General features: G+C 48.3%; 1 protein-coding gene across 2 annotated transcripts in view; it reads right to left on the minus strand.

Moving 5' to 3' along the window:
* Nucleotides 1–21,550, minus strand: part of LOC124006404 (synaptic vesicle glycoprotein 2A-like) — a 76,482-nt gene that overhangs the window by 26,727 nt on the left and 28,205 nt on the right. For both annotated transcript variants that reach the window (XM_046316400.1, XM_046316401.1), the window contains one exon: nucleotides 7,828–8,595. In XM_046316400.1, coding sequence (XP_046172356.1) covers nucleotides 7,828–8,434 — 607 coding nt within the window. In that variant the 5' untranslated portion in view covers nucleotides 8,435–8,595. The remainder of the gene's footprint in view (nucleotides 1–7,827; nucleotides 8,596–21,550) is intronic.

The raw sequence follows: 21,550 nt of genomic DNA on the forward strand, positions 1-21,550 counted from the left end.
GATTTGGCTTGGATTTCAGAGCTGGTTTGAGAATGAAAGGGGTGTTCAGTAGTTACATGGGCAGTGAATCCGAAAGGCCTTTAGCTACTGTAACTTCATGTAAAGTGTGTTAAAATAATAAGAGTATGGGGAAAATGTGGCATGGGGAACATTTTATATTAAAGGGATACTTCAGGATTTTGGCAATGCCCTTTATCTACTTCCCCAGTATAAGATGAATTTCTGGATAGCATTTTTACGTCTCATTTAAAAATAAAAATAAATCTCATTTACAATGACGGCCTGCCCCAGCCAAACCCGGACAACGCTGGGACAATTGTGCGCCGCCCTATGGGAATCCCAATCACAGCCGGATGTGATACAGCCTGTAATTGAACCAGGGACTGTAGTGATGCCTCTTGCACTGAGATGCAATGCCCTAGACCTCTGCGCCACCCTGGAGCCCAATATGAAGGACGTTAGAGGCTTGCTTTTGTAGGGAATAAAGAAATGCAGACAAAAACTGATGAAGAGAGTGAGAGGGCTACATAGAGTGAGAGGGCTACATAGAGTGAGAGGGCTACATAGAGTGAGAGGGCTACATAGAGTGAGAGGGCTACATAGAGTGAGAGGGCTACATAGAGTGAGAGGGCTACATAGAGTGAGAGGGCTACATAGAGTGAGAGGGCTACATAGAGTGAGAGGGCTACATAGAGTGAGAGGGCTACATAGAGTGAGAGGGCTACATAGAGTGAGAGGGCTACATAGAGTGAGAGGGCTACATAGAGTGAGAGGGCTACATAGAGTGAGAGGGCTACATAGAGTGAGGGCTACAGAGGCTAAATAGAGTGAGAGGGCTACATAGAGTGAGAGGGCTACATAGAGTGAGAGGGCTACATAGAGTGAGAGGGCTACATAGAGTGAGAGGGCTACATAGAGTGAGAGGGCTACATAGAGTGAGAGGGCTACATAGAGTGAGAGGGCTACATAGAGTGAGAGGGCTACATAGAGTGAGAGGGCTACATAGAGTGAGAGGGCTACATAGAGTGAGAGGGCTACATAGAGTGAGAGGGCTACATAGAGTGAGAGGGCTAAATAGAGTGAGAGGGCTACATAGAGTGAGAGGGCTACATAGAGTGAGAGGGCTACATAGAGTGAGAGGGCTACATAGAGTGAGAGGGCTACATAGAGTGAGAGGGCTAAATAGAGTGAGAGGGCTACATAGAGTGAGAGGGCTAAATAGAGTGAGAGGGCTAAATAGAGTGAGAGGGCTAAATAGAGTGAGAGGGCTAAATAGAGTGAGAGAATAGAGTGAGAGGGCTACATAGAGTGAGAGGGCTAAATAGAGTGGCTAAATAGAGTGAGAGGGCTAAATAGAGTGAGAGGGCTAATAGAGTGAGAGGGCTACATAGAGTGAGAGGGCTACATAGAGTGAGAGGGCTAAATAGAGTGAGAGGGCTAAATAGAGTGAGAGGGCTAAATAGTGAGAGGGCTAAATAGAGTGAGAGGGCTACATAGAGTGAGAGGGCTACATAGAGTGAGAGGGCTACATAGAGTGAGAGGGCTAAATAGAGTGAGAGGGCTAAATAGAGTGAGAGGGCTAAATAGAGTGAGAGGGCTAAATAGAGTGAGAGGGCTAAATAGAGTGAGAGGGCTACATAGAGTGAGAGGGCTAAATAGAGTGAGAGGGCTACATAGAGTGAGAGGGCTACATAGAGTGAGAGGGCTAAATAGAGTGAGAGGGCTAAATAGAGTGAGAGGGCTAAATAGAGTGAGAGGGCTAAATAGAGTGAGAGGGCTAAATAGAGTGAGAGGGCTACATAGAGTGAGAGGGCTAAATAGAGTGAGAGGGCTAAATAGAGTGAGAGGGCTAAATAGGCTACAAGAGAGTGAGAGGGAGAGGGCTACATAGAGTGAGAGGGCTAAATAGAGTACATAGAGTGAGAGGGCTAAATAGAGTGAGAGGGCTACATAGAGTGAGAGGGCTACATAGAGTGAGAGGGCTAAATAGAGTGAGAGGGCTAAATAGAGTGAGAGGGCTACATAGAGTGAGAGGGCTAAATAGAGTGAGAGGGCTACAATAGAGTGAGAGGGCTACATAGAGTGAGAGGGCTAAATAGAGTGAGAGGGCTACATAGAGTGAGAGAGGGCTAAATAGAGTAAATAGAGTGAGAGAACTAAATAGAGTGAGAGGGCTACATAGAGTGAGAGGGCTAAATAGAGTGAGAGGGCTAAATAGAGTGAGAGGGCTACATAGAGTGAGAGGGCTACATAGAGTGAGAGGGCTAAATAGAGTGAGAGGGCTACATAGAGTGAGAGGGCTAAATAGAGTGAGAGGGCTACATAGAGTGAGAGGGCTACATAGAGTGAGAGGGCTAAATAGAGTGAGAGGGCTACATAGAGTGAGAGGGCTACATAGAGTGAGAGGGCTACATAGAGTGAGAGGGCTACATAGAGTGAGAGGGCTAAATAGAGTGAGAGGGCTAAATAGAGTGAGAGGGAACAAGAGAGTGAGAGGGCTACATAGAGTGAGAGGGCTACATAGAGTGAGAGGGCTAAATAGAGTGAGAGGGCTAAGAGTGAGAGGGCTACATAGAGTGAGGGCTACATAGAGGGGCTACATAGAGTGAGAGGGCTACATAGAGTGAGAGGGCTAAATAGAGTGAGAGGGCTAAATAGAGTGAGAGGGCTAGAGGGCTATAGAGTGAGAGGGCTACATAGAGTGAGAGGGCTACATAGAGTGAGAGGGCTACATAGAGTGAGAGGGCTAAATAGAGTGAGAGGGCTACATAGAGTGAGAGGGCTAAATAGAGTGAGAGGGCTACATAGAGTGAGAGGGCTACATAGAGTGAGAGGGCTACATAGAGTGAGAGGGCTAAATAGAGTGAGAGGGCTAATAGAGTGAGAGGGCTACATAGAGTGAGAGGGCTACATAGAGTGAGAGGGCTAAATAGAGTGAGAGGGCTACATAGAGTGAGAGGGCTAAATAGAGTGAGAGGGCTACATAGAGTGAGAGGGCTACATAGAGTGAGAGGGCTAAATAGAGTGAGAGGGCTACATAGAGTGAGAGGGCTAAATAGAGTGAGAGGGCTACATAGAGTGAGAGGGAGAGGGCTACATAGAGTGAGAGGGCTACATAGAGTGAGAGGGCTAAATAGAGTGAGAGGGCTACATAGAGTGAGAGGGCTACATAGAGTGAGAGGGCTACATAGAGTGAGAGGGCTACATAGAGTGAGAGGGCTAAATAGAGTGAGAGGGCTAAATAGAGTGAGAGGGCTAAATAGAGTGAGAGGGCTACATAGAGTGAGAGGGCTACATAGAGTGAGAGGGCTAAATAGAGTGAGAGGGCTAAATAGAGTGAGAGGGCTAATAGAGTGAGAGGGCTACATAGAGTGAGAGGGCTACATAGAGTGAGAGGGCTAAATAGAGGGCTACATAGAGAGGGCTAAATAGAGTGAGAGGGCTAAATAGAGTGAGAGGGCTAAATAGAGTGAGAGGGCTACATAGAGTGAGAGGGCTACATAGAGTGAGAGGGCTAAATAGAGTGAGAGGGCTAAATAGAGTGAGAGGGAACAAGAGAGTGAGAGGGCTACATAGGGCTACATAGAGTGAGAGGGCTACATAGAGTGAGAGGGCTAAATAGAGTGAGAGGGCTAAATAGAGTGAGAGGGCTACATAGAGTGAGAGGGCTACATAGAGTGAGAGGGCTAAATAGAGTGAGAGGGCTACATAGAGTGAGAGGGCTACATAGAGTGAGAGGGCTACATAGAGAGTGAGAGGGCTACATAGAGTGAGAGGGCTAAATAGAGTGAGAGGGCTACATAGAGTGAGAGGGCTAAATAGAGTGAGAGGGCTACAATAGAGTGAGAGGGCTACATAGAGTGAGAGGGCTAAATAGAGTGAGAGGGCTAAATAGAGAGGGCTACATAGAGTGAGAGGGCTACATAGAGTGAGAGGGCTAAATAGAGTGAGAGGGCTACATAGAGTGAGAGGGCTAAATAGAGTGAGAGGGCTACATAGAGTGAGAGGGCTACATAGAGTGAGAGGGCTAAATAGAGTGAGAGGGCTACATAGAGTGAGAGGGCTACATAGAGTGAGAGGGCTACATAGAGTGAGAGGGCTACATAGAGTGAGAGGGCTAAATAGAGTGAGAGGGCTAAATAGAGTGAGAGGGCTACAAGAGAGTGAGAGGGCTACATAGAGTGAGAGGGCTACATAGAGTGAGAGGGCTAAATAGAGTGAGAGGGCTAAATAGAGTGAGAGGGCTACATAGAGTGAGAGGGCTACATAGAGTGAGAGGGCTACATAGAGTGAGAGGGCTAAATAGAGTGAGAGGGCTAAATAGAGTGAGAGTGAGAGGGCTACATAGAGTGAGAGGGCTAAATAGAGTGAGAGGGCTACATAGAGTGAGAGGGCTACATAGAGTGAGAGGGCTAAATAGAGTGAGAGGGCTAAATAGAGTGAGAGGGCTAAATAGAGTGAGAGGGCTACATAGAGTGAGAGGGCTACATTGAGAGAGGGCTACATAGAGTGAGAGGGCTACATAGAGTGAGAGGGCTACATAGAGTGAGAGGGCTAAATAGAGTGAGAGGGCTACATAGAGTGAGAGGGCTACATAGAGTGAGAGGGCTAAATAGAGTGAGAGGGCTACATAGAGTGAGAGGGCTAAATAGAGTGAGAGGGCTACATAGAGTGAGAGGGCTAAATAGAGTGAGAGGGCTAAATAGAGTGAGAGGGCTACATAGAGTGAGAGGGCTAAATAGAGTGAGAGGGCTAAATAGAGTGAGAGGGAACAAGAGAGTGAGAGGGCTACATAGAGTGAGAGGGCTACATAGAGTGAGAGGGCTAAATAGAGGGCTGAGAGGGCTACATAGAGTGAGAGGGCTACATAGAGTGAGAGGGCTACATAGAGTGAGAGGGCTAAATAGAGTGAGAGGGCTACATAGAGTGAGAGGGCTAAATAGAGTGAGAGGGCTAAATAGAGTGAGAGGGCTACATAGAGTGAGAGGGCTACATAGAGTGAGAGGGCTAAATAGAGTGAGAGGGCTAAATAGAGTGAGAGGGAACAAGAGAGTGAGAGGGCTACATAGAGTGAGAGGGCTACATAGAGTGAGAGGGCTAAATAGAGTGAGAGGGCTAAATAGAGTGAGAGGGCTACATAGAGTGAGAGGGCTACATAGAGTGAGAGGGCTACATAGAGTGAGAGGGCTAAATAGAGTGAGAGGGCTACATAGAGTGAGAGGGCTAAATAGAGTGAGAGGGAACAAGAGAGTGAGAGGGCTACATAGAGTGAGAGGGCTAAATAGAGTGAGAGGGCTAAATAGAGTGAGAGGGCTACATAGAGTGAGAGGGCTACATAGAGTGAGAGGGCTAAATAGAGTGAGAGGGCTACATAGAGTGAGAGGGCTAAATAGAGTGAGAGGGCTACATAGAGTGAGAGGGCTAAATAGAGTGAGAGGGAACAAGAGAGTGAGAGGGCTACATAGAGTGAGAGGGCTAAATAGAGTGAGAGGGCTACATAGAGTGAGAGGGCTACATAGAGTGAGAGGGCTAAATAGAGTGAGAGGGCTACATAGAGTGAGAGGGCTAAATAGAGTGAGAGGGCTACATAGAGTGAGAGGGCTAAATAGAGTGAGAGGGCTACATAGAGTGAGAGGGCTACATAGAGTGAGAGGGCTACATAGAGTGAGAGGGAACAAGAGAGTGAGAGGGCTACATAGAGTGAGAGGGGTAAATAGAGTGAGAGGGCTAAATAGAGTGAGAGGGCTAAATAGAGTGAGAGGGGACAAGAGAGTGAGAGGGCTAAATAGAGTGATAGGGCTAAATAGAGTGAGAGGGCTAAATAGAGTGAGAGGGCTACATAGAGTGAGAGGGCTAAATAGAGTGAGAGGGCTAAATAGAGTGAGAGGGAACAAGAGAGTGAGAGGGCTAAATAGAGTGAGAGGGAACAAGAGAGTGCTAGGGCTAAATAGAGTGAGAGGGGTAAATAGAGTGAGAGGGCTAAATAGAGTGAGAGGGCTAAATAGAGTGAGAGGGCTAAATAGAGTGAGAGGGAACAAGAGAGTGAGAGGGCTAAATAGAGTGAGAGGGAACAAGAGAGTGAGAGGGCTAAATAGAGTGAGAGGGCTAAATAGAGTGAGAGGGCTAAATAGAGTGAGAGGGCTAAATAGAGTGAGAGGGAACAAGAGAGTGAGAGGGCTACATAGAGTGAGAGGGCTAAATAGAGTGAGAGGGCTAAATAGAGTGAGAGGGCTAAATATAGTGAGAGGGAACAAGAGAGTGAGAGGGCTAAATAGAGTGAGAGGGAACAAGAGAGTGAGAGGGCTAAATAGAGTGAGAGGAAACAAGAGAGTGAGAGGGCTAAATAGAGTGAGAGAGCTAAATAGAGTGAGAGGGCACAAGAGAGTGAGAGGGCTAAATAGAGTGAGAGGGAAAAAGAGAGTGAGAGGGAAAAAGAGAGAGGGAAAAAGAGAGTGAGAGGGCTACATAGAGTGAGTGGGAAAAAGAGAGAGGGAACATGAGAGTGAGAGGGCTAAATAGAGTGAGAGGGAAAAAGAGAGTGAGAGGGAAAAGAGAGAGGGAAAAAGAGAGTGAGAGGGAAAAAGAGAGAGGGAAAAAGAGAGTGAGAGGGAAAAGAGAGTGAGAGAGCTAAATAGAGTGAGAGGGCTAAATAGAGTGAGAGGGAAAAAGAGAGTGAGAGGGAAAAAGAGAGTGAGAGGGCTAAATAGAGTGAGAGGGCTAAATAGAGTGAGAGGGAAAAAGAGAGTGAGAGGGAAAAAGAGAGTGAGAGGGCTAAATAGAGTGAGAGGGCTAAATAGAGTGAGAGGGCTACATAGAGTGAGAGGGCTAAATAGAGTGAGGGGGCTAAATAGAGTGAGGGGGCTAAATAGAGTGAGAGGGCTAAATAGTGAGAGGGCTAAATAGAGTGAGAGGGCTAAATAGAGTGAGAGGGAACAAGAGAGAGAGAGTGCTAAATAGAGTGAGAGGGAAAAAGAGAGCGAGAGAGCTAAATAGAGTGAGAGGGAAAAAGAGAGTGAGAGGGCTAAATAGAGTGAGAGGGAAAAAGAGAGTGAGAGGGCTAAAAAGAGTGAGAGGGAAAAAGAGAGAGAGGGAAAAAGAGAAAGAGAGAGGGCTAAATAGAGTGAGAGGGAAAAAGAGAGTGAGAGGGAAAAAGAGAGTGAGAGGGGAAAAGAGAGAGAGGGAAAAAGAGAAAGAGAGAGGGCTAAATAGAGTGAGAGGGAAAAAGAGAGAGAGGGAAAAAGAGAAAGAGAGAGGGCTAAATAGAATGAGAGGGAAAAAGAGAGTGAGAGAGCTAAATATAGTGAGAGGGGAAAAGAGAGAGAGGGAAAAAGAGAAAGAGAGAGGGCTAAATAGAGTGAGAGGGAAAAAGAGAGTGAGAGAGCTAAATAGAGTGAGAGGGATAAATAGAGTGAGAGGGCTAAATAGAGTGAGAGGGCTAAAGAGGGTGAGAGGGCTAAAGAGAGTGAGAGAGCTAAATAGAGTGAGAGGGAAAAGGAGAGTGAGAGGGCTAAATAGAGTGAGAGGGAAAAAGAGAGTGAGAGGGATAAAAAGAGTGAGAGGGAAAAAGAGAGAGAGGGAAAAAGAGAAAGAGAGAGGGCTAAATAGAGTGAGAGGGAAAAAGAGAGTGAGAGGGAAAAAGAGAGAGAGGGAAAAAGAGAGTGAGAGGGCTAAATAGAGTTAGAGGGAAAAGGAGAGAGAGGGAAAAAGAGAAAGAGAGGGCTAAAGAGCTAATTAAAAGGAGGGAAAGAGGAATAAGGGAACCGGAATCGAGAGAGAGTAACACAGTTAGAATAATCGACAGCAGGCTGGCCATTAGAACCATCTTACCCAACATGCCCTTGCTTTCCTCTGACAGACACATGTCCTTCTCTGCGCTGGGCAGCACAAAGCCCACCACGAAGATCTCCACACCGTCTGCCATGAGGGCCAGCCCCAGCACAAAGTACAGCGTCCACTGGAACTTCCCATGGCCACACTCCTGCAGGATGGTCTCGTACTGCTGGGCCAACTCCTCCTGATCCTTCCTCCTCTCCGCCTCGAACTGGGCCAGGTCCCTGATCTGAGCTTGGGGGGCCATCCCGTCCCCCGGACCCGTTTTGCCGGACTCCGCCCGGGGGATCCCCTGGTACTCTCCCTCGTAGATCTCATCGTCTTCGTCGTGACCTTCCGTGGAGTCGCTGTGGCCGCCCTCGTCGTCGTTGGCCCGGCTGTCATTGCGGTAGTAGCCGTCGCCATCTTGGCTCTGCTGCACGGGGTAGTCGTCATCCTCGTCCTCTTCCTCGAAGCGCTTGTATGAGCGCTTGGTGTACTCGTCGGCCATTTTGTCCACACCGCGGCCCACCTTCTTGCCCGCCTGCTTCTTCACCACCTTGGCGATGTCTTTGGCACCGCGGATGAAGTCCTGACGTCCGTCTTGTCCGTAGCCGTCGTCCATCTTGGCTCTGGCGGTGAGGTTGGTTGCTGCTAGGAACGGGAGATATCAGGAGTGGCACAAGGGCATGGGTGTGAACTGGGGATCTCTGTGGATCTGGAATTCAGCGCCACGGACAGCTCCTTTATCAGCTACAGATAGAATATCTTCCTCCAAATTGAGACCTGGAATGAAAGAGGGGATTGTGTTAGAACGGCACCTCCAACACTGTGGAAAGACACTGTGGAAAGACACTACGCAGCATCAACTGTCCATCGCAGTTCTCACTCATTCCCAATCAAGAGATACAAACTATGGTGTTTACATACGGTTGGAATTTTCATAAGAGTTTACACCTGTGTCTGTACATGACAGCTGGCCGGTGGCACCTTAATTGTGAGGACGGGCTCATAGTAATGGCTTGAGGGGAATAAGTGGAATTGTATCGAACACGTGTTTGACACCATTCCATTTCCTCCATCCCAGACATTACTATGATCCGTCCTGCCTGCTGTGCTGCACGTGCCACAGAAAGCCAAACTCAAGTGAAGTCAGTAACCGCATGGAGGTTCTCAGTACCTGTATTGATGATTCTCAACGAATGGCCTTATTCCTATGGCTGAGCCCATTCAGCCCACCTTATCTGACCCAATGTAATGTCCTTAATAAGTGGAAATGACAGCTTTAATTAGAAAATGACAGAAGAGCACCTGTTCTAACTCAGTGGCCTGCATTGATTGAGCACCAGTTATCTCATAGCTCTCTCCCAGCCCGTCATTTCTAATGGCTCTCGGCTTGAATCAAACCTTCAAGGGAACATTTTTTTTTAACCTTTATTTTACCAGGCAGGTCAGTTACAAACAAATTCTTATTTCAATGACAGCCTAGGAACAGTGGGTTTAACTGCCTGTACAGGGACAGAACGACAGATTTGTACCTTGTCAGCTCAGGGATTTGAACTTACAACCTTGCGGTTGCTAGTCCGCCACTCTAACCACTAGGCTACATACAGCAACACTGAAGGTTAGGAGCAGTTAGGAGCACTGCATTTACATTTGTTCCCAGTAAGTCTATAAAGAGACATTAGTATTTCCTGTCTGACAATCTGGAGAATGGGGAGATATAAGCCGACATGTCGAGCAGATGAATGGATTAATACGATGAGCTACTGTAGCCAATTAGGTAACACTACCAGTTTCTTTTGGGAGATAGCTTAGTCCTTTAGCTATATCAATTTAAAAATCATCTTGTGGTATTCGGTGAACTGATGTGACGTGGCAATAATGTTTTCTAAGTTTGCCTAGTGTGAGTCTAGTGTGTGTCTCGTGTGTGTCTAGTGTGGTCTAGTGTGTGTCTAGTGTGGTCTAGTGAGTGTCTAGTATGTGTCTAGTGAGTGTCTGGTGTGGTCTAGTGAGTGTCTATTATGTGTCTAGTGAGTGTCTGGTGTGGTCTAGTGAGTGTCTATTATGTGTCTAGTGAGTGTCTGGTGTGTGTCTAGTGTGGTCTAGTGTGGTCTAGTGAGTGTCTAGTGTGGTCTAGTGAGTGTCTAGTATGTGTCTAGTGAGTGTCTAGTGTGGTCTAGTGAGTGTCTATTATGTGTCTAGTGAGTGTCTGGTGTGTGTCTAGTGTGGTCTAGTGTGGTCTAGTGAGTGTCTAGTATGTGTCTAGTGAGTGTCTAGTGTGGTCTAGTGAGTGTCTATTATGTGTCTAGTGAGTGTCTGGTGTGTGTCTAGTGAGTGTCTAGTGTGTGTCTAGTGTGGTCTAGTGAGTGTCTAGTATGTGTCCAATTTGTAAGTCGCTCTGGTTAAGAGCGTCTGCTAAATGACTTAAATGTAAATGTAATGTGTCTAGTGAGTGTCTGGTGTGTGTCTAGTGTGGTCAAGTGAGTGTCTAGTATGTGTCTAGTGAGAGTCTAGTGAGTGTCTGGTGAGTGTCTATTATGTGTCTAGTGTGTGTCTGGTGTGGTCTAGTGAGTGTCTAGTATGTGTCTAGTGAGTGTCTAGTGAGTGTCTGGTGTGGTCTAGTGAGTGTCTAGTATGTGTCTAGTGAGTGTCTAGTGTGGTCTAGTGAGTGTCTATTATGTGTCTAGTGAGTGTCTGGTGTGTGTCTAGTGTGGTCTAGTGAGTGTCTAGTGAGTGTCTAGTGTGGTCTAGTGAGTGTCTATTATGTGTCTAGTGAGTGTCTGGTGTGTGTCTAGTGTTGTGTCTGGTGAGTGTCTGGTGTGTGTCTAGTGAGTGTCTAGTGTTGTGTCTGGTGAGTGTCTGGTGAGTGTCTGGTGTGTGTCTAGTGTGGTCAAGTGAGTGTCTAGTGAGTGTCTGGTGTGGTCTAGTGAGTGTCTAGTATGTGTCTAGTGAGTGACTAGTGAGTGTCTGGTGTGTGTCTAGTGTGGTCAAGTGAGTGTCTAGTGAGTGTCTGGTGTGGTCTAGTGAGTGTCTAGTATGTGTCTAGTGAGTGTCTAGTGAGTGTCTGGTGAGTGTCTATTATGTGTCTAGTGAGTGTCTGGTGTGGTCTAGTGAGTGTCTAGTATGTGTCTAGTGAGTGTCTAGTGTGGTCTAGTGAGTGTCTATTATGTGTCTAGTGAGTGTCTGGTGTGGTCTAGTGAGTGTCTAGTATGTGTCTAGTGAGTGTCTAGTGTGGTCTAGTGAGTGTCTATTATGTGTCTAGTGAGTGTCTGGTGAGTGTCTGGTGTGTGTCTAGTGAGTGTCTAGTGTTGTGTCTGGTGAGTGTCTAGTGTTGTGTCTGGTGAGTGTCTGGTGTGTGTCTAGTGAGTGTCTAGTGAGTGTCTAGTGTTGTGTCTGGTGAGTGTCTGGTGAGTGTCTGGTGTGTGTCTGGTGTGTGTCTAGTGAGTGTCTGGTGTGTGTCTGGTGAGTGTCTGGTGAGTGTCTAGTGTTGTGTCTGGTGAGCATCTGGTGAGTGACTAGTGAGTGTCTAGTATGTGTCTAGTGAGTGTCTAGTGAGTGTCTAGTATGTGTCTAGTGTTGTGTCTGGTGAGTGTCTAGTGTTATGTCTGGTGAGCGTCTGGTGAGTGACTAGTGAGTGTCTAGTATGTGTCTAGTGAGTGTCTAGTGTTGTGTCTGGTGAGTGTCTGGTGTGTGTCTAGTGTTGTGTCTGGTGAGCGTCTGGTGAGTGACTAGTGAGTGTCTAGTATGTGTCTAGTGAGTGTCTAGTGAGTGTCTAGTATGTGTCTAGTGAGTGTCTAGTGTGTGTCTAGTGTGGTCAAGTGAGTGTCTAGTGAGTGTCTGGTGTGGTCTAGTGAGTGTCTAGTATGTGTCTAGTGAGTGTCTAGTATGTGTCTAGTGAGTGTCTAGTATGTGTCTAGTGAGTGTCTAGTATGTGTCTAGTGAGTGTCTAGTGTCTAGTGAGTGTCTAGTGAGTGAGTGTCTAGTGTGGTCTAGTGAGTGTCTAGTGTGGTCAAGTGAGTGTCTAGTGAGTGTCTAGTATGTGTCTAGTGAGTGTCTAGTATGTGTCTAGTGAGTGTCTAGTATGTGTCTAGTGAGTGTCTAGTATGTGTCTAGTGAGTGTCTAGTATGTGTCTAGTGAGTGTCTAGTATGTGTCTAGTGAGTGTCTAGTATGTGTCTAGTGAGTGTCTAGTGTGGTCTAGTGAGTGTCTAGTGTGGTCAAGTGAGTGTCTAGTGAGTGTCTAGTATGTGTCTAGTGAGTGTCTAGTATGTGTCTAGTGAGTGTCTAGTATGTGTCTAGTGAGTGTCTAGTGTGGTCTAGTGAGTGTCTAGTGTGGTCAAGTGAGTGTCTAGTGAGTGTCTAGTGAGTGTCTGGTGTGTGTCTAGTGTGGTCTAGTGAGTGTCTAGTATGTGTCTAGTGAGTGTCTAGTGTGTGTCTAGTGTGGTCTAGTGAGTGTCTATTATGTGTCTAGTGAGTGTCTGGTGTGTGTCTAGTGTGGTCAAGTGAGTGTCTAGTGAGTGTCTGGTGTGGTCTAGTGAGTGTCTAGTATGTGTCTAGTGAGTGTCTAGTGTGGTCTAGTGAGTGTCTATTATGTGTCTAGTGAGTGTCTGGTGAGTGTCTAGTGTGGTCTAGTGAGTGTCTAGTATGTGTCTAGTGTTGTGTCTGGTAAGTGTCTGGTAAGTGTCTGGTGTGTGTCTAGTGTTGTGTCTGGTGAGCGTCTGGTGAGTGACTAGTGAGTGTCTAGTATGTGTCTAGTGAGTGTCTAGTGAGTGTCTAGTATGTGTCTAGTGAGTGTCTAGTGTTGTGTCTGGTGAGTGTCTGGTGAGTGTCTAGTGAGTGTCTAGTGAGTGTCTAGTATGTGTCTAGTGAGTGTCTAGTGTTGTGTCTGGTGAGTGTCTAGTGAGTGTCTAGTATGTGTCTAGTGAGTGTCTAGTGAGTGTCTGGTGTGTGTCTGGTGAGTGTCTGGTGAGTGTCTAGTGTTGTGTCTGGTGAGCATCTGGTGAGTGACTAGTGAGTGTCTAGTATGTGTCTAGTGAGTGTCTAGTGAGTGTCTAGTATGTGTCTAGTGTTGTGTCTGGTGAGTGTCTAGTGTTATGTCTGGTGAGCGTCTGGTGAGTGACTAGTGAGTGTCTAGTATGTGTCTAGTGAGTGTCTAGTGTTGTGTCTGGTGAGTGTCTGGTGTGTGTCTAGTGTTGTGTCTGGTGAGCGTCTGGTGAGTGACTAGTGAGTGTCTAGTATGTGTCTAGTGAGTGTCTAGTGAGTGTCTAGTATGTGTCTAGTGAGTGTCTAGTATGTGTCTAGTGTGGTCAAGTGAGTGTCTAGTGAGTGTCTGGTGTGGTCTAGTGAGTGTCTAGTGTGGTCAAGTGAGTGTCTAGTGAGTGTCTAGTATGTGTCTAGTGAGTGTCTAGAGCGTCTGCTAAATGACTTAAATGTAAATGTAAATGTCTAGTGAGTGTCTAGTATGTGTCTAGTGAGTGTCTAGTGTGGTCTAGTGAGTGTCTAGTGTGGTCAAGTGAGTGTCTAGTGAGTGTCTAGTGAGTGTCTAGTATGTGTCTAGTGAGTGTCTAGTGTGTGTCTAGTGTGGTCTAGTGAGTGTCTATTATGTGTCTAGTGAGTGTCTGGTGTGTGTCTAGTGTGGTCAAGTGAGTGTCTAGTGAGTGTCTGGTGTGGTCTAGTGAGTGTCTAGTATGTGTCTAGTGAGTGTCTAGTGTGGTCTAGTGAGTGTCTATTATGTGTCTAGTGAGTGTCTGGTGTGTGTCTAGTGTGGTCTAGTGAGTGTCTAGTATGTGTCTAGTGTTGTGTCTGGTGTGTGTCTAGTGTTGTGTCTGGTGAGTGTCTGGTGAGTGACTAGTGAGTGTCTAGTATGTGTCTAGTGAGTGTCTAGTGAGTGTCTAGTATGTGTCTAGTGAGTGTCTAGTGTTGTGTCTGGTGAGTGTCTGGTGAGTGTCTAGTGAGTGTCTAGTGAGTGTCTAGTATGTGTCTAGTGAGTGTCTAGTGTTGTGTCTGGTGAGTGTCTAGTGAGTGTCTAGTATGTGTCTAGTGAGTGTCTAGTGAGTGTCTGGTGTGTGTCTGGTGAGTGTCTGGTGAGTGTCTAGTGAGTGTCTAGTATGTGTCTAGTGAGTGTCTAGTGAGTGTCTAGTATGTGTCTAGTGTTGTGTCTGGTGAGTGTCTAGTGTTATGTCTGGTGAGTGTCTGGTGTGTGTCTAGTGTTGTGTCTGGTGAGCGTCTGGTGAGTGACTAGTGAGTGTCTAGTATGTGTTTAGTGAGTGTCTAGTGAGTGTCTAGTATGTGTCTAGTGAGTGTCTAGTGTTGTGTCTGGTGAGTGTCTAGTGAGTGTCTAGTATGTGTCTAGTGAGTGTCTAGTGAGTGTCTGGTGTGTGTCTGGTGAGCATCTGGTGAGTGACTAGTGAGTGTCTAGTATGTGTCTAGTGAGTGTCTAGTGAGTGTCTAGTATGTGTCTAGTGTTGTGTCTGGTGAGTGTCTAGTGTTATGTCTGGTGAGCGTCTGGTGAGTGACTAGTGAGTGTCTAGTATGTGTCTAGTGAGTGTCTAGTGTTGTGTCTGGTGAGTGTCTGGTGTGTGTCTAGTGTTGTGTCTGGTGAGCGTCTGGTGAGTGACTAGTGAGTGTCTAGTATGTGTCTAGTGAGTGTCTAGTGAGTGTCTAGTATGTGTCTAGTGAGTGTCTAGTGTTGTGTCTGGTGAGTGTCTAGTGAGTGTCTAGTGAGTGTCTAGTATGTGTCTAGTGAGTGTCTAGTGTTGTGTCTGGTGAGTGTCTAGTGAGTGTCTAGTATGTGTCTAGTGAGTGTCTAGTATGTGTCTAGTGAGTGTCTAGTGTTGTGTCTGGTGAGTGTCTAGTGAGTGTCTAGTATGTGTCTAGTGAGTGTCTAGTGTTGTGTCTGGTGAGTGTCCAGTGAGTGTCAAGTGTTGTGTCTGGTGAGTGTCTAGTGTTGTGTCTGGTGAGTGTCTGGTGAGTGTCTGGTGAGTGTCTGGTGTGTGTCTAGTGTTGTGTCTGGTGAGCGTCTGGTGAGTGACTAGTGAGTGTCTAGTATGTGTCTAGTGAGTGTCTAGTGAGTGTCTAGTATGTGTCTAGTGAGTGTCTAGTGTTGTGTCTGGTGAGTGTCTAGTGAGTGTCTAGTATGTGTCTAGTGTCTAGTGTGTCTAGTATGTGTCTAGTGTCTGGTGAGTGTCTAGTGTTATGTCTGGTGAGCGTCTGGTGAGTGACTAGTGAGTGTCTAGTATGTGTCTATGTGTCTAGTGAGTGTCTAGTGTTGTGTCTGGTGAGTGTCTGGTGTGTGTCTAGTGTTGTGTCTGGTGAGCGTCTGTCTGACTAGTGAGTGTCTAGTGAGTGTCTAGTATGTGTCTAGTGAGTGTCTAGTGTCTAGTGTCTAGTATGTGTCTAGTGAGTGTCTAGTGTTGTGTCTGGTGAGTGTGTCTAGTGAGTGTCTAGTATGTGTCTAGTGAGTGTCTAGTGTTGTGTCTGGTGAGTGTCTAGTGAGTGTCTAGTATGTGTCTAGTGAGTGTCTAGTATGTGTCTAGTGAGTGTCTAGTGTTGTGTCTGGTGAGTGTCTAGTGAGTGTCTAGTATGTGTCTAGTGAGTGTCTAGTGTTGTGTCTGGTGAGTGTCCAGTGAGTGTCAAGTGTTGTGTCTGGTGAGTGTCTAGTGTTGTGTCTGGTGAGTGTCTGGTGAGTGTCTGGTGAGTGTCTGGTGTGTGTCTAGTGTTGTGTCTGGTGAGCGTCTGGTGAGTGACTAGTGAGTGTCTAGTATGTGTCTAGTGAGTGTCTAGTGAGTGTCTAGTACGTGTCTAGTGAGTGTCTAGTGTTGTGTCTGGTGAGTGTCTAGTGAGTGTCTAGTATGTGTCTAGTGAGTGTCTAGTGTTGTGTCTGGTGAGTGTCTAGTGAGTGTCTAGTATGTGTCTAGTGAGTGTCTAGTGTTGTGTCTGGTGAGTGTCTAGTGAGTGTCTAGTGTTGTGTCTGGTGAGTGTCTAGTGTTGTGTCTGGTGAGTGTCTGGTGAGTGTCTGGTGAGTGTCTGGTGTGTGTCTAGTGTTGTGTCTGGTGAGCGTCTGGTGAGTGACTAGTGAGTGTCTAGTATGTGTCTAGTGAGTGTCTAGTGAGTGTCTAGTATGTGTCTAGTGAGTGTCTAGTGTTGTGTCTGGTGAGAGTCTAGTGTTGTGTCTGGTGAGTGTCTGGTGAGTGTCTGGTGAGTGACTAGTAAGTGTCTAGTATGTGTCTAGTGAGTGTCTAGTGAGTGTCTAGTATGTGTCTAGTGTGTGTCTAGTGTTGTGTCTGGTGAGCGTCTGGTGAGTGACTAGTGAGTGTATAGTGAGCGTGGCCCCTTTCCTCCACATTTCCTTCCCTATTTTTTCCTTTTCCCCCACTAGTCTCAGCCTCTCTCTTTCTCTATTCTCTCCTTCCCTGTCTTCATCCTCTCTCCTTTCCCCATCCTTCATCTCTTTCCCTCTTGTCATTCTCCCCCTCTCCTCTTTCTCAGTCTCTGTCCCACCTTCTCTATCTCTGTTTCTCTCTCTCTCTCCTTCCCTATCTGTTTCTGTCTCTCCCTCCCTGGCTCTCTATCTCTGTTTCTCTCTGTCCCTCCCTGGTTCTCTATCTCTGTTTCTCTCTCTCCCTCCCCTGGTTCTCTCTCTCTGTTTCTCTCTCTCTCTCCCCTGGCTCTCTATCTCTGTTTCTCCCTGTCCCTCCCCTGGCTCTCTATCTATGTTTCTCTCTCTCCCTCCCCTGGCTCTCTCTCTCTCTGTTTCTCTCTGTCCCTCCTTCCCTATCTCTGTTTCTCTCTCTCTCTCCCCTGGCTCTCTCTCTCTGTTTCTCTCTGTCCCTCCTTCCCTATCTCTGTTTCTCTCTCTCCCTCCCCTGGCTCTCTCTCTCTGTGTCTCTCTGTCCCTCCTTCCCGATCTCTGTTTCTCTCTCGCCCTCCCCTGGCTCTCTCTCTCTCTGTTTCTCTCTCTCCCTCCCCTGACTCTCTATCTCTGTCCCTCCCCTGGCTCTCTATCTCTGTTTCTCTCTCTCCCTCCCCTGGCTCTCTATCTATGTTTCTCTCTCTCCCTCCCCTGGCTCTCTCTCTCTGTTTCTCTCTCTCCTCCCATGGCTCTCTCTCTCTGTTTCTCTCTGTCCCTCCTTCCCTATCTCTGTTTCTCTCTCTCCCTCCCCTGGCTCTCTATCTCTGTTTCTCTCTGTCCCTCCCTGGCTCTCTATCTCTGTTTCTCTCTGTCCCTCCCTGGCTCTCTATCTCTGTTTCTCTCTCTCTCCTCCCCTGGCTCTCTATCTATGTTTCTCTCTCTCCCTCCCCTGGCTCTCTCTCTCTGTTTCTCTCTGTCCCTCCTTCCCTATCTCTGTTTCTCTCTCTCTCTCCACTGGCTCTCTCTCTCTGTTTCTCTCTGTCCCTCCTTCCCTATCTCTGTTTCTCTCTCTCCCTCCCCTGGCTCTCTATCTCTGTTTCTCTCTCTCCCTCCCCTGGCTCTCTGTCTCTGATTCTCTCTCTCCCTCCCCTGGCTCTCTATCTCTGTTTCTCTCTGTCCCTCCCCTGGCTCTCTGTCTCTGTTTCTCTCTCTCCCTCCCCTGGCTCTCTATCTCTGTTTCTCTCTCTCCCTCCCCTGGCTCTCTATCTCTGTTTCTCTCTCTCCCTCCCCTGGCTCTCTATCTCTGTTTCTCTCTCTCCCTCCCCTGGCTCTCTATCTCTGTTTCTCTCTCTCCCTCCCCTGGCTCTCTATCTTTGTTTCTCTCTGTCCCTCCTTCCCTATCTCTGTTTCTCTTTCTCCCTTCCTTGGCTCTCTCTCTCTGTTTCTCTCTGTCCCACCCCTGGCTCTCTATCTCTGTTTCTCTCTCTCCCTCCCCTGGCTCGCTATCTCTGTTTTTCTCTGTCCCTCCTTCCCTATCTCTGTTTCTCTCTGTCCCTCCCCTGGCTCTCTATCTCTGTTTCTCTCTGTCCCTCCCCTGGCTCTCTATCTCTGTTTCTCTCTCTCTCTCCCCTGGCTCTCTCTCTCTCTGTTTCTCTCTGTCCCTCCCCTGGCTCTCTATCTCTGTTTCTCTCTCTCCCTCCCCTGGCTCTCTATCTCTGTTTCTCTCTCTCCCTCCCCTGGCTCTCTATCTCTGTTTTTCTCTGTCCCTCATTCCCTATCTCTGTTTCTCTCTGTCCCTCCCTGGCTCTCTATCTCTGTTTCTCTCTCTCCCTCCCCTGGCTCTCTATCTCTGTTTCTCTCTGTCCCTCCCCTGGCTCTCTATCTCTGTTTTTCTCTGTCCCTCCCCTGGCTCTCTATCTCTGTTTTTCTCTGTCCCTCCCCTGGCTCTCTATCTCTGTTTCTCTCTCTCCCTCCCCTGGCTCTCTATCTCTGTTTCTCTCTGTCCCTCCCCCTGGCTCTCTATCTCTGTTTTTCTCTGTCCCTCCCCTGGCTCTCTATCTCTGTTTTTCTCTGTCCCTCCCCTGGCTCTCTATCTCTGTTTCTCTCTCTCCCTCCCCTGGCTCTCTATCTCTGTTTCTCTCTGTCCCTCCCCTGGCTCTCTATCTCTTTTTTTCTCTGTCCCTCCCCTGGCTCTCTATCTCTGTTTCTCTCTCTCCCTCCCCTGGCTCTCTATCTATGTTTCTCTCTGTCCCTCCCCTGGCTCTCTCTCTCTGTTTCTCTCTGTCCCTCCCCTGGCTCTCTATCTATGTTTCTCTCTGTCCCTCCCCTGGCTCTCTCTCTCTGTTTCTCTCTGACCCTCCTTCCCTATCTCTGTTTCTCTCTCCCTCCCCTGGCTCTCTATCTATGTTTCTCTCTCTCCCTCCCCTGGCTCTCTATCTCTGTTTCTCTCTCTCCCTCCTTCCATATCTCTGTTTCTCTCTCTCCCTCCCCTGGCTCTCTCTCTCTGTTTCTCTCTGTCCCTCCTTCCCTATCTCTGTTTCTCTCTCTCCCCCCCTGGCTCTCTATCTCTGTTTCTCTCTGTCCCTCCCCTTGGCTCTCTGTCTCTGTTTCTCTCTCTCCCTCCCCTGGCTCTCTATCTCTGTTTCTCTCTGTCCCTCCCCTGGCTCTCTATCTCTGTTTCTCTCTCTCCCTCCCCTGGCTCTCTATCTATGTTTCTCTCTCTCCCTCCCCTGGCTCGCTATCTCTGTTTCTCTCTCTCCCTCCCCTGGCTCTCTATCTCTGTTTCTCTCTCTCCCTCCCCTGGCTCTCTATCTTTGTTTCTCTCTGTCCCTCCTTCCCTATCTCTGTTTCTCTCTCTCCCTCCCCTGGCTCTCTCTCTCTGTGTCTCTCTGTCCCTCCTTCCCGATCTCTGTTTCTCTCTCGCCCTCCCCTGGCTCTCTCTCTCTCTGTTTCTCTCTCTCCCTCCCCTGACTCTCTATCTCTGTCCCTCCCCTGGCTCTCTATCTCTGTTTCTCTCTCTCCCTCCCCTGGCTCTCTATCTATGTTTCTCTCTCTCCCTCCCCTGGCTCTCTCTCTCTGTTTCTCTCTCTCCCTCCCATGGCTCTCTCTCTCTGTTTCTCTCTGTCCCTCCTTCCCTATCTCTGTTTCTCTCTCTCCCTCCCCTGGCTCTCTATCTCTGTTTCTCTCTGTCCCTCCCTGGCTCTCTATCTCTGTTTCTCTCTGTCCCTCCCTGGCTCTCTATCTCTGTTTCTCTCTCTCCCTCCCCTGGCTCTCTATCTATGTTTCTCTCTCTCCCTCCCTGGCTCTCTCTCTCTGTTTCTCTCTGTCCCTCCTTCCCTATCTCTGTTTCTCTCTCTCTCTCCACTGGCTCTCTCTCTCTGTTTCTCTCTGTCCCTCCTTCCCTATCTCTGTTTCTCTCTCTCCCTCCCCTGGCTCTCTATCTCTGTTTCTCTCTCTCCTCCCCTGGCTCTCTGTCTCTGATTCTCTCTCTCCCTCCCCTGGCTCTCTATCTCTGTTTCTCTCTGTCCCTCCCCTGGCTCTCTGTCTCTGTTTCTCTCTCTCCCTCCCCTGGCTCTCTATCTCTGTTTCTCTCTCTCCCTCCCCCTGGCTCTCTATCTCTGTTTCTCTCTCTCCCTCCCCTGGCTCTCTATCTCTGTTTCTCTCTCTCCCTCCCCTGGCTCTCTATCTCTGTTTCTCTCTCTCCCTCCCCTGGCTCTCTATCTTTGTTTCTCTCTGTCCCTCCTTCCCTATCTCTGTTTCTCTTTCTCCCTTCCTTGGCTCTCTCTCTCTGTTTCTCTCTGTCCCACCCCTGGCTCTCTATCTCTGTTTCTCTCTCTCCCTCCCTGGCTCGCTATCTCTGTTTTTCTCTGTCCCTCCTTCCCTATCTCTGTTTCTCTCTGTCCCTCCCCTGGCTCTCTATCTCTGTTTCTCTCTGTCCCTCCCCTGGCTCTCTATCTCTGTTTCTCTCTCTCTCTCCCTGGCTCTCTCTCTCTCTGTTTCTCTCTGTCCCTCCCCTGGCTCTCTATCTCTGTTTCTCTCTCTCCCTCCCCTGGCTCTCTATCTCTGTTTCTCTCTCTCCCTCCCCTGGCTCTCTATCTCTGTTTTTCTCTGTCCCTCATTCCCTATCTCTGTTTCTCTCTGTCCCTCCCCTGGCTCTCTATCTCTGTTTCTCTCTCTCCCTCCCCTGGCTCTCTATCTCTGTTTCTCTCTGTCCCTCCCCTGGCTCTCTATCTCTGTTTTTCTCTGTCCCTCCCCTGGCTCTCTATCTCTGTTTTTCTCTGTCCCTCCCCTGGCTCTCTATCTCTGTTTCTCTCTCTCCCTCCCCTGGCTCTCTATCTCTGTTTCTCTCTGTCCCTCCCCTGGCTCTCTATCTCTTTTTTTCTCTGTCCCTCCCCTGGCTCTCTATCTCTGTTTTTCTCTGTCCCTCCCCTGGCTCTCTATCTCTGTTTCTCTCTCTCCCTCCCCTGGCTCTCTATCTCTGTTTCTCTCTGTCCCTCCCCTGGCTCTCTATCTCTGTTTTTCTCTGTCCCTCCCCTGGCTCTCTATCTCTGTTTCTCTCTCTCCCTCCCCTGGCTCTCTATCTATGTTTCTCGCTGTCCCTCCACTGGCTCTCTCTCTCTGTTTCTCTCTGTCCCTCCCCTGGCTCTCTATCTATGTTTCTCTCTGTCCCTCCCCTGGCTCTCTCTCTCTGTTTCTCTCTGACCCTCCTTCCCTATCTCTGTTTCTCTCTCTCCCTCCCCTGGCTCTCTATCTATGTTTCTCTCTGTCCCTCTCCTGGCTCTCTCTCTCTGTTTTTCTCTGTCCCTCCTTCCCTATCTCTGTTTTTCTCTGTCCCTCCCCTGGCTCTCTATCTCTGTTTCTCTCTCTCCCTCCCCTGGCTCTATATCTCTGTTTCTCTCTGTCCCTCCCCTGTCTCTCTCTCTCTGTTTCTCTCTGTCCCTCCTTCCCTATCTCTGTTTCTCTCTCTCCCTCCCCTGGCTCTCTCTCTCTGTGTTTCTCTCTCTCCCTCCCCTGGCTCTCTATCTCTGTTTCTCTCTCTCCCTCCTTCCATATCTCTGTTTCTCTCTCTCCCTCCCCTGGCTCTCTCTCTCTGTTTCTCTCTGTCCCTCCTTCCCTATCTCTGTTTCTCTCTCTCCCTCCCCTGGCTCTCTATCTCTGTTTCTCTCTGTCCCTCCCCTTGGCTCTCTGTCTCTGTTTCTCTCTCTCCCTCCCCTGGCTCTCTATCTCTGTTTCTCTCTGTCCCTCCCCTGGCTCTCTATCTCTGTTTCTCTCTCTCCCTCCCCTGGCTCTCTATCTATGTTTCTCTCTCTCCCTCCCCTGGCTCGCTATCTCTGTTTCTCTCTCTCCCTCCCCTGGCTCTCTATCTCTGTTTCTCTCTCTCCCTCCCCTG

This window comes from Oncorhynchus gorbuscha, linkage group LG19, assembly GCF_021184085.1.
Source record: "Oncorhynchus gorbuscha isolate QuinsamMale2020 ecotype Even-year linkage group LG19, OgorEven_v1.0, whole genome shotgun sequence".
Taxonomy (NCBI): domain Eukaryota; kingdom Metazoa; phylum Chordata; class Actinopteri; order Salmoniformes; family Salmonidae; genus Oncorhynchus; species Oncorhynchus gorbuscha.